This window comes from Chinchilla lanigera, unplaced genomic scaffold (assembly GCF_000276665.1).
Source record: "Chinchilla lanigera isolate Chin_1 unplaced genomic scaffold, ChiLan1.0 scaffold00041, whole genome shotgun sequence".
Taxonomy (NCBI): Eukaryota; Metazoa; Chordata; class Mammalia; order Rodentia; family Chinchillidae; genus Chinchilla; species Chinchilla lanigera.
Genome location: NW_004955442.1, coordinates 18,730,619 through 18,744,602, shown reverse-complemented (window position 1 = coordinate 18,744,602; position 13,984 = coordinate 18,730,619). Strand labels below are relative to the sequence as shown.

The following is a 13,984-nucleotide window of genomic DNA, read 5'->3' as shown; positions in this document are numbered from 1 at the left end:
TATATATAATATATTATATATATATTATATATATATATATATATATATATATATATATATATATATATGTCTTCCTGTGTAGCTCAGGCTGGCCCTGAATTCACTATATAGCCCAGGGTGGCCTTGAACTCAAGTGATCCTTTTGCCTCAGCCTCCCAAGTGTTGGAATACAGGCGTAGGCCACCACGCCCAGTGAACAAGGGGATTGAAAAATGAGATTCAAAAGCACAGGACTTGTGCTTCCCTGAAGAATATGGGAAAATTCTCAGTAACACTTGCTACACTGAAGCCAAGAGCAGAGGCAGAGCAGAGTGAACACTTACTGTTAAGGCTGGAGACCTGACTTCTGCTGACTGGTACTCTTGGCTCACAGGCCACAGGAGTGGCCTCAGCCCAATGATCTGCTTCTAAGCCTTCCGTTCCTGCGAAGCCCACCTTATGGGGCTGCTGACAGTCAAAGGTATCAAAGCTGGGTAAAGACATGTTGAAGACTGCAGCAAGTAAGGCTTCAAATGCACATTTCTTTACCTAGGCACTGTACTTGGAACTGAGGATAAATGAAATGATACAAAACAGGGCCTTCCCTTCTGGACACATGGTGAGGGTTTCTGGCAAGCAAGCCAACCGAAAGGAGACTGGTACCTCACTCAGAGAGGTGTGTAGGGGAGGCAGTGCTCAAGTGAGTGACACCTATGCTGGAGCATGAGCTAAATAGGTGATGGGAAAAGAGCCTGTTTAAAACAGAAGCTTATTAGAGGAGGAGGGGGGAGGCTGATTTAAAAAAGAGACAAGCTCTCCTATGTATGTACATGCACCCACTCCCCAAGATGACTGTAAATTGCATGTACTGCAACTCTGTGGTAAAAACACAAAATAACAGCAGGCTAAGAGAGGTACTGGCAAACTATGGCGTCATGTTCCCATCTCCTTTTTCATGCTGAGGTGAAATTCACATCATAAAATCAACCATTTACCGGCATCAATTCAGTAGCATTTAGTACAATATTGTGCAGCCAACACCTTTACATGGTTTTAAAACATTTTCATCACCCAAATCACATCCCTGTACCCAATAAATAGCTCCCATAGTTGCTGCCAACCATGAATCTGCTCTCTACAGATTTACCTATTCTAAATAGTTCATACAAATTAAACCATAAAATATGGTCTTTTGGGTTTCATTTCTTCGCTTAGGCTTCTCCATGTTGCAGCATGTTTCAGGACTTCACTTCTTTCTAGAGGTGTGTGTGTAAACCATGTTTTGTTTATTCACTCATCCAGTATTGAACATTTGGGTACATATTTCCAACACTTGGCTATCATGAACAGCACTGCCATAAACATTAAGTATAAAAGCTTTTGTATGAACACGTTTTAATTTCTCTTTGGTAGATACACAGCAGTGGGTCAAACAGTAACTTTCTGAGGATCTGCCCAACTGTCTCCCACCGTGGCTGAAACGTTTTACATTCCTAACACTACTGTGCAAGGGCTCCAATTTCTCCACACTGGTGCCAACACTTGTGAACTTTATTATAGCCGTCCTAGTTGGTGTGAAACGACATCTCATTGTAGCTTTGATTTGTATTTCCCTAATGACTAGTGTAATGGTTTGGAGGCTTAATGGCCAGCACATCATTAGAGCTGGGACCTAGATGACAGTGATTATGACAGCACTGATCTCACTAATGGACGGATGCAGTGATGAGTTTCTAGCACAATGGACTATTAGGTGGAGGAAGTGGGTCACAGGGGTGTGGTTTGAAGGCTATATCTCGTAAAAAATCAACTGGTGATAAGACACATGAGTTTGTTCCTCAACTGATTCTTTTCATTTAATCTACAGAGCCGGGTGTGGTGGTGCACACCTGTACTCCCAGCACTCAGGAGGCTGAGGCAGGACAATCATTGCGAGTTCCAGGCCAGCCTGGGCTACAAAGTGAGCTCAAGGCCAGCCTGCACTACATAGTGAGACCCTGTCTCAAAAAAAAAAAAAAAAAAAGTCAATTAATCTACATGTGTATCATATGAGAGTTCTTGTCATCAAATGCTTAGAATTTTATCTCTTGGCTTTTAGTGTGTTGGTAAAGTACACATGAGATTTGTTACTTAGTCTTCATTTATATTTTTCAAATAGGATGATTTCCTTGTAGACAGGCAAGACTCCAAGGAGTATTTAAGTTTTATTCATATATAAATCACATACCAACTCTCATTCATTCACTCATTCTTTATATTTTTGTCTTTTTGAGACAGGTCTTGCTATGCAGTTCAGGCTGGCTTTGAGCTCACTTTGTAGCCCAGGCTTGTCTCAAACTCACAAAGATCCTCCTGCCTCAGCCTCCTGAGTGCTGGGATTATAGGCATGTGCCACCATGCCCAGCTATCTCATTCATTTAAACACATCATTCAATTTTTTTCGTGTATTGAGAGTTGTGAAACCAATGTAATTTTAGAATACTTTTAATTCTTTAAAATGAGCTTCATTAGCAATCTCCATTCCCACTTCTCACCCTCCAAGTTCTAAGCAACTTCTTCTCTACATGTTTGCATATTCTGGCCATTTCTCATAAATTGAATCAAACAATATAGTCTTTTATAACTTCTTTAATTTTCCCAAGCCTCGCTCTTTTTTTTTTTTTTTTTTTTTGAGACAGGGCCTCACTATGTAGCTCAGGCTGGTCTTGAACTCATTTTGTAGCCCAGGCTGGCTTCGAACTCATGATAGTCCTGCTTCAGCCTCCCAAGTGATGGGATTACAGGTGCGTACCACCTCACTCATACTATGTATTCACTTTTCATGAAAAGCTACTATCTTACTGTACAGATACCACTGTATTTATCTACCTTTCGGCTGATGGACTTTAAATTGTTTCTACTTTTTTACTATTATAAATCATGTTGACATGCACATTTGTGCATGCTTGTGGTAACAATTTTTAGTTTAAAGTCTATTTTGTATTAGTATAGCCAATCCACTTTTTAGGGTTTACTTTGCATGTTATACCATTCATATCCTTTTACTATCAACATATTTTTATCTTTGAACATAAAATATCTCCTGTATACAGCATACAGTTGGAGATAATGTCATCATCTGTGTAAAGTTGGAGATGTCACTACCTGCCAATCACTGTCTTTTTATTGGTGCATTTATTTTGGATAATTACTGACAAGGTAAGATTTCTGCTGATTCAGGGAGGGGGTTACACCCAGAGCCTTCACACTGAGCTACATCTCCAGCCTTCTTCTTTTTAAAATCTTGAGACAGGGTCTCACTAGATCACTGAGTTCCCCAGGGCAGGCTCAAACTTGCAGATCCTCTTGCATTAGCCTCTCAGTGGGCTGGGATTAGAGGTGTGTGCCACCGTGCCTAGTTTAAACAGGTATTTTCTAGAGTGCCATTTCAATTTTCTTATTTCCTTTAGTATTTGGGGGGGTGCTTTCTTTTTTCCTAGTGCTTTTGTGAGTACAAAATAAAGGAAAATAAGGAGCTCAACAATTCAAATACTCAGCTCTAAACATAATCTAAAGCTCCAAACATGCATAAAAAGTTGAAAAACTTCTAAGTGTATCCTCAAAGAGAATCTTCTCTCCTTTAGCCACATGGCTGAAACTGTAGAAATCCAAACGCAGGCCTTCATAATTTGACTGGCTGAAATACAGTGTAAGTTTAATGCTCAGCCTCGAAAGGTATCTGAAGTAAAGGTGACGGCACTGACTGGAAAAAAAAATAGGATCCCAAGTTAGGATGGCGATGTTTAGGAGGATCCTGATGAGGATGAGGATGTTAAACATGCGAGACCAGTGAGGAGCAAGAAAGCGTGATGGCCTGGAGACTGGGTGGGGCTGGGAGCATAGGATATAGGGCTGTTTGTTATCACTGAAAGTTCCAAAAGGTTCACAATCACTGCTAAGAGTCTAATGAGATTTTACCAAAGAAAGAGATTTACCTACCCCCATCCTGTGGTGTTGGTCTCTCCTCCTATACTTGAAGAAACTAATCTTGTGTTTACCAAGCATGATAATGCTGACATCCTTCAGGACCTACCCTCACCACCCACTTTTGCCTCTAGGCCTTTAACCAGACTCAAATTGCCGAAGACTCCTAAGGGGGAAGTACATAGTGTGACCCATGAGAAGATCTGCTATTCTCCCAAAGAACTTGAATTTCCTTTTTTTTTTTTTTTTCTTTTGAGAGTGTCTTGCTGTGTAGTTCAGGCTGGCCTTGAACTCATTATGTATCCCAGACTGGCCTCAGAACTCGTGGCAATCCTCCTGCCTCAGCCTCCCAAGTGCTAGGATTACAGAGATGAGCCATCACACGTGGCTTGAGTTTTCTAACTCATAAGCAGAGGCCTGAAGAGCAAGTGTGGGAATGGATTTTAAGGGTGTACAATAATGGTAGCAAAAAGTTTATCTGGATCAGGCTGTTTTTCAATATGGGCCTGTTGAGTACAGATTCTGAATTTAATGTTGCAGCCATTAACAGTCTCTCTGGTTGGCAACAGTATGTATCAGAAGATGGCCCACTGCGAATGAGTAAGAGATGCCAGATATCCCTTGGTTAAGTGTTTTTTTTTTGTTTTGTTTTGTTTTTTTTTTTTGGTTTTTCTCTGGTACCGGGAACCGAACTCACGACCTTGCGCTTGCCAGGCAGGCGCTTTTGCCGCTGAGCTAAATCCCCATCCCTTCCTTGGTTAACTGTTGATAAGGGGATTTGGAGGCTCAGGGAAATGGGAATGCTGGAGTGTACCGGTCATGTTCAACCTAATCTCCACAGGATGATCCAGAAAATCACCCTTCACTAACTCTTTGAGAAACAGATTTGTGATGGGAGCAACAGCATCCCTGAAGAGCCCTGTCATTGCTCTTGTCTGCATGCCAGACATTACAGTGGGGACTGCAGTTATTCAGTTGGGAAATTTTAGGGAAATGGGTTTAACTGGATCCCAGAGTGGCAGGGCTCAAGTGGCAGCACTCAACCACCAAGGACAAGGTGCAAGTACTTACCACAGTGGACAGAAGAACAATGATCAGGGTGGTCTGATGCATGTAACCTACAGTACTGGCTCATCAGCCATGGTGTTCCCAAAAGTGAAACAGATAGGAACTCTACCAAATTTTTACTGGATTAGTTAAGGGCAAATAAACAGAAACCCACCTCAAATAGTAGCAACACAGTCACGGCCCCTCAACTAGCTAGATTTGAGCCAGAGCCCCTTTAAATGAAGGGGTGGTTGGGTCCCCCTTAAGGAAGGGCCCTGTGTACCACCAAAAACTTATGTGGCCAATCTTTCTCCCATCCTTCCCCAAAGGGATTTAAGATCTTTTACCAAGGTAACTGCACATTAGGGGCACAGGAATGATCAGATATTTTGGGGACTACTAGACACTGGTTCTGAATCAATGCTGATTCTAGGGGATCCAAAAAGTCACTGTAGCCCTCCATAAGAGTAGGGACCTATGGAGGGATCAATAGTTTTAGCAAGGGTCCAACTCATAGTGGGTCCAGTAGGTCCTAAATTCATCCTGTATTCCCCTGATCCACAGTGCATAATTTGAATAGATCTACTTACTACTTGGCAGAATCCTCACACTGGTTCTCTAACCTGTAGTGTGAAGGCCATTGTGGTTGGAAAGGCCAAATTTAAAATAGTAAAAGAAAAATAGCATCATATTCCTAGAGGGATTGCAGATATTAGTGCCACTATCAAGAACTTGAAAGATGTAAGGATGGTGGTTCCTACCACATCCACATTCCCATTTAATTCTCCTATATGGCTATGCAGAAGATGGATGGGTCTTAGAGAATGACTGTGGGTTACCATAAACTGAATCGAATGGTGATTCCAGTTGTAGCTGCCGTACCAGATGTGGTTTCCTTGCTTAAGCACAACAACATGTCTCTTGGTACTTGGTATGCAGCTACTGATTTGGCAAACGCTTTCTTCTCCAAACCTAGCCGTAAGGCTCATCAGAAACAATCTGCTTTCAGTTGACAAGGTCAGCAATATACCTTCACAGTCCTGCCTCAGGGTTATATTAACTCTCCAGCTGTGTCACAACTTAATTCACAGGGATCTTGATTTCCTTTCTCCCCCACAAGGTATCATACTGGTCCATTGCACTGATGCTATTATGCTGACTGAACTAAGTGAGCAGGAGACTGCAATCACTGTGGAGTTGTTAGTAAAGCATTTGTGAGCTGGAAGATGAAAAATAAATCCAACTACGTTCAAGGTCCTTCTACCTCAGTGAAATTTCTAGGAGCCTGGTGGCGTTGGGACACTGGGAGATATCCTTTCGAGGGTGAAAGATAAGCTGTGGCATCTAGTTCTTCCTCCAACCAAAAAAGAGGTACAGCGCCTAGTGGGCCTATTTGGGTTTTAGAGGCAACACATTCCTCACTTAGGTGTTTCACTTTGGGCTATTTACAAGTTACTTGGAAAGCTGCTAGTTTTAAGAGGGCCAAGAGTAAGAGAAGGTTCTACAACAGGTCCAGGCTGCTGTGTAGGCTGTTCTGCCACTGGGCCATATGATCCAGCAGATCCAACGGTACCTAAAGGGTCAATGGCAGATAGGGATTATGCTTAGAGTCTCTAGCAGGAACTCATAGAGGAATTGCAGCGGAGCCCTTCAAGATTTGGAGCAAGGCTCTGCCATCATCTGCAGACTACTCTCCCTTTGAAAAAACAGTTCCTGGCCTGCTACTGGGCCTTGGTGGAAAGTGAATGCTTGACCAAGGGGCACCAGGTTATCATGCACCCTGAGCTGGGTATTATTTGATCCACCAAATCGTAAAGTTGGACATGAAAGTAGTATGTACATGATCAAGCCACAGCAGGTCCAGGGGGCACAAATAAGTTACATGAAAATGTTGCCCAGATGCCCCCATGGTTCTTACTCCTGCTATATTGCCTTCCATCTCCCAATACGCACCTATGGCCTCATGAGATGTACCATATAATCACCTGACAGAGGAGAAGGCCAGGGGACAGTTTATGGACGGTTCTGCAGAGCAGGCACCACCCACAAGTGGACAGCTGCAGCATTGTAGCCCCTTTCCAGGACTTCCCTGAAGGACAGTGGTGAAGGGAAATCTTCAGTGGACAGAAATTCAGGCAATGTACAAGGTAGTATATTTTGCCTGGAAGAAAAAAAGGGCCAGATGTACAACCACATACTGACTCATGGGCTGTAGTCAATGATTTGGCCAGATAATCGGGGACTTGGAAGGAACACGACAGGAAAATTGGTGACGATATCTGGGAAAGAGGTATGTGGATAGACCTTTTCATATGGCTAAATGATGTAACGATATTTGTATCCTGTATAAATATTCCCCCCAAAGTGATCTCAGCCAAACAGGACTTTAATGATCAAGTGGAGAGGAAGACTTGTTATATAGATAGCCAATCTTTTCCTTCAGCCACCCCACCATTGCCCAATGGGTTCATGAACAAAGTGCCCATGGTGGCAGGGATAGAGGTTATGCATGGGCTCAGTAACATGGACTCCCACTTGCCAAGGCTGATCTGGCTACAGCCACTACTGAATGCCCAATATGCCAGCAGCAGAGACCAATACTGAATCCTCAATATGGCACCCCAATATGGGGTGATTACCTGTGACCTGGTGGCAGGTTGACTATATTGGACCCCTTTCATCATGGAAAGGATAGCACTTTGTCGTTACTGCATAGACACATATTCTGGATAAGGATTTGCCTGCCTTGCATGTAATACTTCTGGCAAAACTACCATCCACGAACTTACAGAATATTTCACTCACCATCACAGCATCATCTCTGACCAAGAAACACATTTTATGGCCAAAGAAGTAAGGCAATGGCTACATGCTCACGGAACTCACTGCTCTTACCATGTTCCTCACCATCCAGAAGCAGATGGATCGACAGAAAGGTGGAATGACCTTTTGAAGATGCAGTTACAGCACCAGGTAGGTGGCAATACCTTGCATGGCTGGGGCAAGGTTCTTCAAAAGGCTGAATATGCTTTGAATTGGCATTGACGATATGGTACTGCATCTCCCACAGCCAGAACTCACAAGTCCAGGAATCAAGGGGTGGAAGCAAGAATGGTATCACTCACATTACTTCTAATGATTCATAAGCAAAAGTTCTGTTTCCTGTTCCCATGACCTTATGTTCTTCTGGTGCAGAAGTCTTAGTTCCAGAAGGGAGAAGGCTTGTACCAGGAAGCACAACAATGTTTCTATTGAACTGGAAGCTAAGACTTGCCCTGGTCATTTTGGGCTCTTTATGCCTCAGAGTAAACAAGCTAAAAAGAGAGTTAGGGTATTGGCAGGGGTGACTGACCCAGACTATCAAGGAGAGACTGTATTATTACACCACACTGGAGGAAAGAATGTACTTGGAGTCCAAGAGATCCCTTAGGGCACCTCTCAGTATTACCAATTCCCATTATTAAAATCAGTGGGAAACTACAACAACCCAATACAGGCAGGATGACAAATGGCCCAGAACCATCAGGAATGAAGGTATGGGTTACCCCTCCAGGGAAAGGACCAAGACCTGCTGAAGTGCTTGCTGAAGGCCAAGGGAACACAAAATGGGTAGTAAAAGGTAGTAAGTGTCAGCTATGACTCCATGATCAGTTACAGAAACAAAGACTGTAATTTGTAATTGTTCTCTCCTAATATGCTTCCTACGTAACACAATGTCTAGAGAGTTAGTATTGGTTCTTAAGTACTGTTAAGCCCATGTTATACAGTTCAAGTTATGAAATGTTAGGAGTAAGCATCACCCAAAGAAAAATGCCTTCTATTCTGGGCAGGAAATTCATGCATTTCCATTTGTATACAGAATAGATATACCATGTTAGGCATAACTGTGAACTTTTCTTTGTATCTTGAGACCAAGTATGGTTTAACAAAATGTGTCTGATTGCCAAGTTGCCGAGTGGGAGACTGTGGTACTTAACTGTTGTGCCACTTTGAGTAAGCAGTGCCCAACTGATTGGCTCAGCACAATGGGGTTGAGTAAGTGGATTTATTGAAGATGGAAGGCTACCCTAGGTGTGACTGGCACCAAACAATAGTCTTGCTACCCGAACACAATGAAAAAGGGCAAGAACAAAAAGGGCATGGACTAAAAAAGAGAAAGAAGAAGGAAGGCTTGCTTCCGTTTCTTCAGGGGAGCTCCAGTCTTTGCCTTTGCCTTGGATGTCTGTCTTCTGACTTCCACCACAGACTCTTCAGCCTTCCCTCGCAGACCCTTTGGCTTCTGGACATGGACTCTGACAGGACTCTACGGTGGGTTCCAGGCCTTTGAGTTTTGACTGGATTCTTCTGTGCACACAGCCCTTTTGCACTCCTCCACACCTGACTGCAAGTGGCCGCTGGAAGGCTACCTTGTAAATCCATATATATCTTATACTAAATCTGTTTCTCTAGTGAGCACTGACTGATACACTGTAGTTCGGAAAAACAAAAGTACAAGTTAAGTACTCTGGTAAAACCAGAACAAAAGGGCTAAAAGTAAATTATTAGGGGCAGGTAATAAATGTTGAGTGAATTTTCAAGTGACTTGCTTAAGGTTACAGGTATAATACCACACTTAGAACTACTGCCTAGTTTTTTTGTTTGTTTGTTTTGTCTTTTTGAGACAGGGTTTTGCTATGCACTTCAGGCTGTCCTTGACCTCACTCCGCAGCTGAGGGTGGCCATGAGCTCAACAGTGATCCTCCTACCTCAGCCTCCCAAGACTACTGTCTAGTTTTATGACTGTCTGCTCAAAGCTCCATTCCTGTCTAACTCCACAGATATCACCATTTCTGAAAGAAGAAACACATACAGATCAGATTCAGTATAAAGATCCAGCTTCATAAAATAAATAGGGAGCTCAAAATATAAAGTATTTTGGACAAATAAGGGAAAAGTGATAAGGTGAGACTATAGGTGACATTCTCTCTCAGTTGCAGGCCCCATAAGTTTAGAGGGCTCTTTCTGAAAGCAACATAAAGGCTTAATGCTCTCCCAGTGATTTTTTTTTTTCTAGTAATGATGAGTATAGAAACCAGGGCCTCAGGTATGCTAGGCAAGTGCTCTACCACTGAGCTACAACTCCAGACCTCAAATGACTTCTAAACAGCATAAATGGGCTATGGGTGATTGCTCTTCTAGTTCTTCTCCTGGCCTCAAAAAGGTAAAGAGAGTCAATTTGTTTTTTCCAGACTCATATTACCTTGAAATTTATCATAACAGCATGTGTTGCACAAATTTCACCTGTGATTATAACTTCCTCAGCACTCATCTTAGTATTCTTAGGCTCTCTCTAAAGTGTACTCCAGGCAATGCAACCCTCCCCAACCCCCACATTACAAACATTTCCCATCCTCATTTCTATGAGCAACACCTGAACCATCTGCTACTTTTGTCTACTGTAACGCCCAGCAATGTCCAAATCCTTTAAATGAAAACTAATGTAGTGCTTCCACACAACAAAAGCTCCACAAAGACTACCTAACAGCAGTTAGTAACTCCGAAGAGTAAATCTATACAGCTAACAGATGATATAACACAGAAAATTTTCTGGGTATAAAATTATTCCTTTGGCACTCAGCTCTGGAAAGCTTTGACACTCAGAGTCAAACAAGCCATTATAGGTGATAGTATTATAAATGTTATTTCATGTTTAGGTGCAATGGGAATGTCCAATGTCCCAGATTTTTTGTTGTTGTTTGTAGTCTTTTTGAGACAGGGTCTTGCTATGCAGTTCAGGTTGGCCTTGAGCTCACTTTGTAGCCCAGGCTGGCCTTGAACTTGCATGATCCTCCTGCCTCAGCCTCCCGAGTGCTGGAATTACAGGTGTGTGCCACCATGCCCAACCACTATCCCAGATTTGATGTGGGGTTTCCTACAACCAAACCTACTGTCACTCCAGCTTTACCATCAGCCTTGACAATGAGAAATAACTGAGGTTAAATGGAAGCTATGGGCCAGTCATCAAAAGGCTGGGTGACTCTTAAAGAAATTCTTTAAGAGAATTTCTTTTCTTTCTTTCTTTCTTTCTTTCTTTCTTTCTTTCTTTCTTTCTTTCTTTCTTTCTTCTTTCTTTTTTGAAATTCTTTAAATTATATAAAAAAAACCTCAACAGGTCAAGTAGGAAGACAAACTTGGCAGTTGTCTTAGTAATTTCTCTCATTGCTGGGACAAAATACCTGACACTCAAAGTTAAAGGAGAAAGGTTTTCTGTAGCTCACAGTTTGTAGAGGTTTCAGTTCATAGTTGACTGGCTCCAAGGCAGGGTAGCATGGCAGAGGGGGATCTCAGCAGAGAAACACTTCATGGCAGGCAGAAAGTAGCAAAGCAACAGCAAATGACAAGGGACAACTTTCTTTCTGTCCCTTATAACTTATCCAGGATACCCATCCTTAGTGGGGATAGCACTCACACCTAGGGTGGGGCAGCCTGAATCCTCGCATCACACCATGAATCAATCCCAGCATCATACCCTTGATCCCAGCTGCACATCCTAGATCCAGCCACCTCCAAAAAGCCCCACCTATGGCTGCATGAGGCTTTGGGGAGGGGACGTCTAGGCACAAGTCCTAACATCAGCATATTACAAAATTTGAAAGTTAGTACTCCAACTTTCCCTCACTTAGGCTCACTCTCTGAGTTAAATGCCAGCCCATTATACAACTTTCCCTTCTCCAAAAGACACTCGGTCTATCACCAGGTCCAGTCATTTCACCTGCAAATCCTCAAGTCTTGCCTCCCTTGGACATCTCCAATGCCACTGTCTCTGTCTAAGTGTCTCTTCTCTTGGGTGGGGTGGGGTGGGTGTTGCAGAGGAGAAGAAATTCTCCGAGTGGAGAGAGGTACTCCTTCCCTCTTTGCTGGCTCTCTACCTTTCTCATACATATGTCTGCTCTAGTAAAGACTATATAGCTTTATTCTTATATCTGCCTGCCAACTACTCTCCCAGCCTACAGTTTATTAATGACAATATTTTCACTTGATAACACTGCCAAGAGGGTTAATTAATTACATCACTCTCTCTTAAAATTGGCTAAAGAATTCCTATTGCCTGCAAAACAAAGCACGTACCTCACTCTGGGACCCACCCATCCCTCCAGCATTTCTTCTAGCTGCCACTTATGGACCTTACAGCTATCAAAAATAGATGACCCTACTCTAGAAGGGCTGTTTCTCTTCCATTTCCATGCCTTTGCACATATTGTTTCCTTCCAAAGTACACTTGTATAGTGGGCAAGATGTAGCTTAGATAACCTCCTGCGTGGACCCTTCCTAACATAAGATGCTGGAGCCAGGGATATAGCTCAGTGGCACAAGTGCCTGCCTGGCAAGTGCAAGGTCCTAAGTTTGATTCCAGGTACCACAAAACAAAACCAAACAAAACACAAAACACGAACATAAGGTGTTCTCTCAGGGCTCCCACAATTTTCTATCCCAACATTTGATAGTTCTCTAAGTACAAAAATTCTGAAAGACGTATCTTCCACTTACAAAAGATACAAAGGCCAGGATTGGCCAGTAAGGATCTATATCGTCAGTACAAAACACCCCTGTAGGGCTCAAGTAGCTAGTGACTTGATTAGGTATGAGGAATAAAAAAAGGGAGGTGAAAAATACAACTTTTTTTAGAAATGGACATGAATTACTAATATTCCACTGAGTCCTTAAAATAGAGCCTAAAAATACTCTTGGTAAATCCACAGGTTTTCAATTGTTCTATAAAATTCCCTCAACATTTCACTTCTCAAAACTCTGCCAGAAACAGTTTACAAAATGATAAGTAACCTGATGGAATACAGTAAAAGGCCAAAGCTGAATTAATTTCATCCAAAGTTTATATTACTTTGTAATTTTTATTTCTTTTAGACATAGCCCTACTTCTGCCTTTTTGAACTTTAAACAAATGAACCATTCCATTTTAGCATTAGCCCTTATGAGTTACACCAGACCAGCTCCTGAAGCTTACCTGAGCCGAGATGCCAATGAGAAGCAGCCACTTCTGGTATGCATCAGTTCGGTAGTGGATTATCTGACATCCAGCCAGACTGGCATGTCTATCAAACATCTTTATGGGCTGGGAGTCACCTTCCATGCTCCAGTGATAGACTGTAGTTTCAGTCACCAAGGCAACAGTGTTCACAGACACCCACTTCCAGAAAATCACCTCTTCTGCCATAGTATGAGCCTTCACTTTACTCTTCATCTCAATATTAAAGATTTGAAGCGTCTTCCCAGCTAGTATTTGATGAGATGGACATTAGAGCAAGAGAAATGAAAATCTGAAAGACAAATTCTTATACTCTTAATTCTGAATCCTATTAATATTACTTTAAATTGTATTACTTATTTAGGTTCTTGTTCTTGTTTTTTTTGAGACAGGTTTTCACTGTGTAGTTCAGGCTGCTCACTATGCAGCCAGGCTGGCCTTGAACTTGTGGTGATCTTCTTGCCTCAGCCTTCTGAGTGCTGGGATTACAGGCATATGCCACCACAAGTTGTACTTTTATTTATTTATTTTTTGTCTTTTTGAGATAGGGTCTCACTATGTAATTTAGATTGGCCTTGAGCTCACTATGTAGCCCAAGTTGGCCTTGAACTCACAGCAATCCTCCTGCCTCAGCTTCCCTCCTGCTTTAGCCTCCCAAGTGCTGAGATTACAAGCATGCACCACCACACCTGGCACAAATTGGGCTTTTTTTCTTTTGGTATCTGTCATCAAACTCAGGACCTTGTGCTTGCCAGGCAGGCACTGTGCCGCTGAGCTATAGCCCTGGCCCACAAATAGTGCTATTTAAAGCTAATCTGACTAACAAGAAAAAAAGGCTGTCTGAGTACTTATACTCTGATGTTTAAATAGTAAGAACCTTCTATGTATTAGCTCTTTAGGTGAATGAAAACGTACACAAATATTTATATATTATATGAATAATAATCAGAAATCAGTTCTACTCAAACAAGT

The 13,984-nt window shown here is 42.3% G+C and overlaps 1 protein-coding gene across 5 annotated transcripts in view; it reads right to left on the bottom strand.

Annotated features, from left to right (window-relative positions):
* The window catches only part of Cltcl1 (clathrin, heavy chain-like 1), a 115,440-nt gene that overhangs the window by 58,856 nt on the left and 42,600 nt on the right, over positions 1-13,984 (bottom strand). For all 5 annotated transcript variants that reach the window (XM_013517955.1, XM_005391782.2, XM_005391784.2 and 2 more), the window contains one exon: positions 12,992-13,260. In XM_013517955.1, coding sequence (XP_013373409.1) covers positions 12,992-13,260 — 269 coding nt within the window. The remainder of the gene's footprint in view (positions 1-12,991; positions 13,261-13,984) is intronic.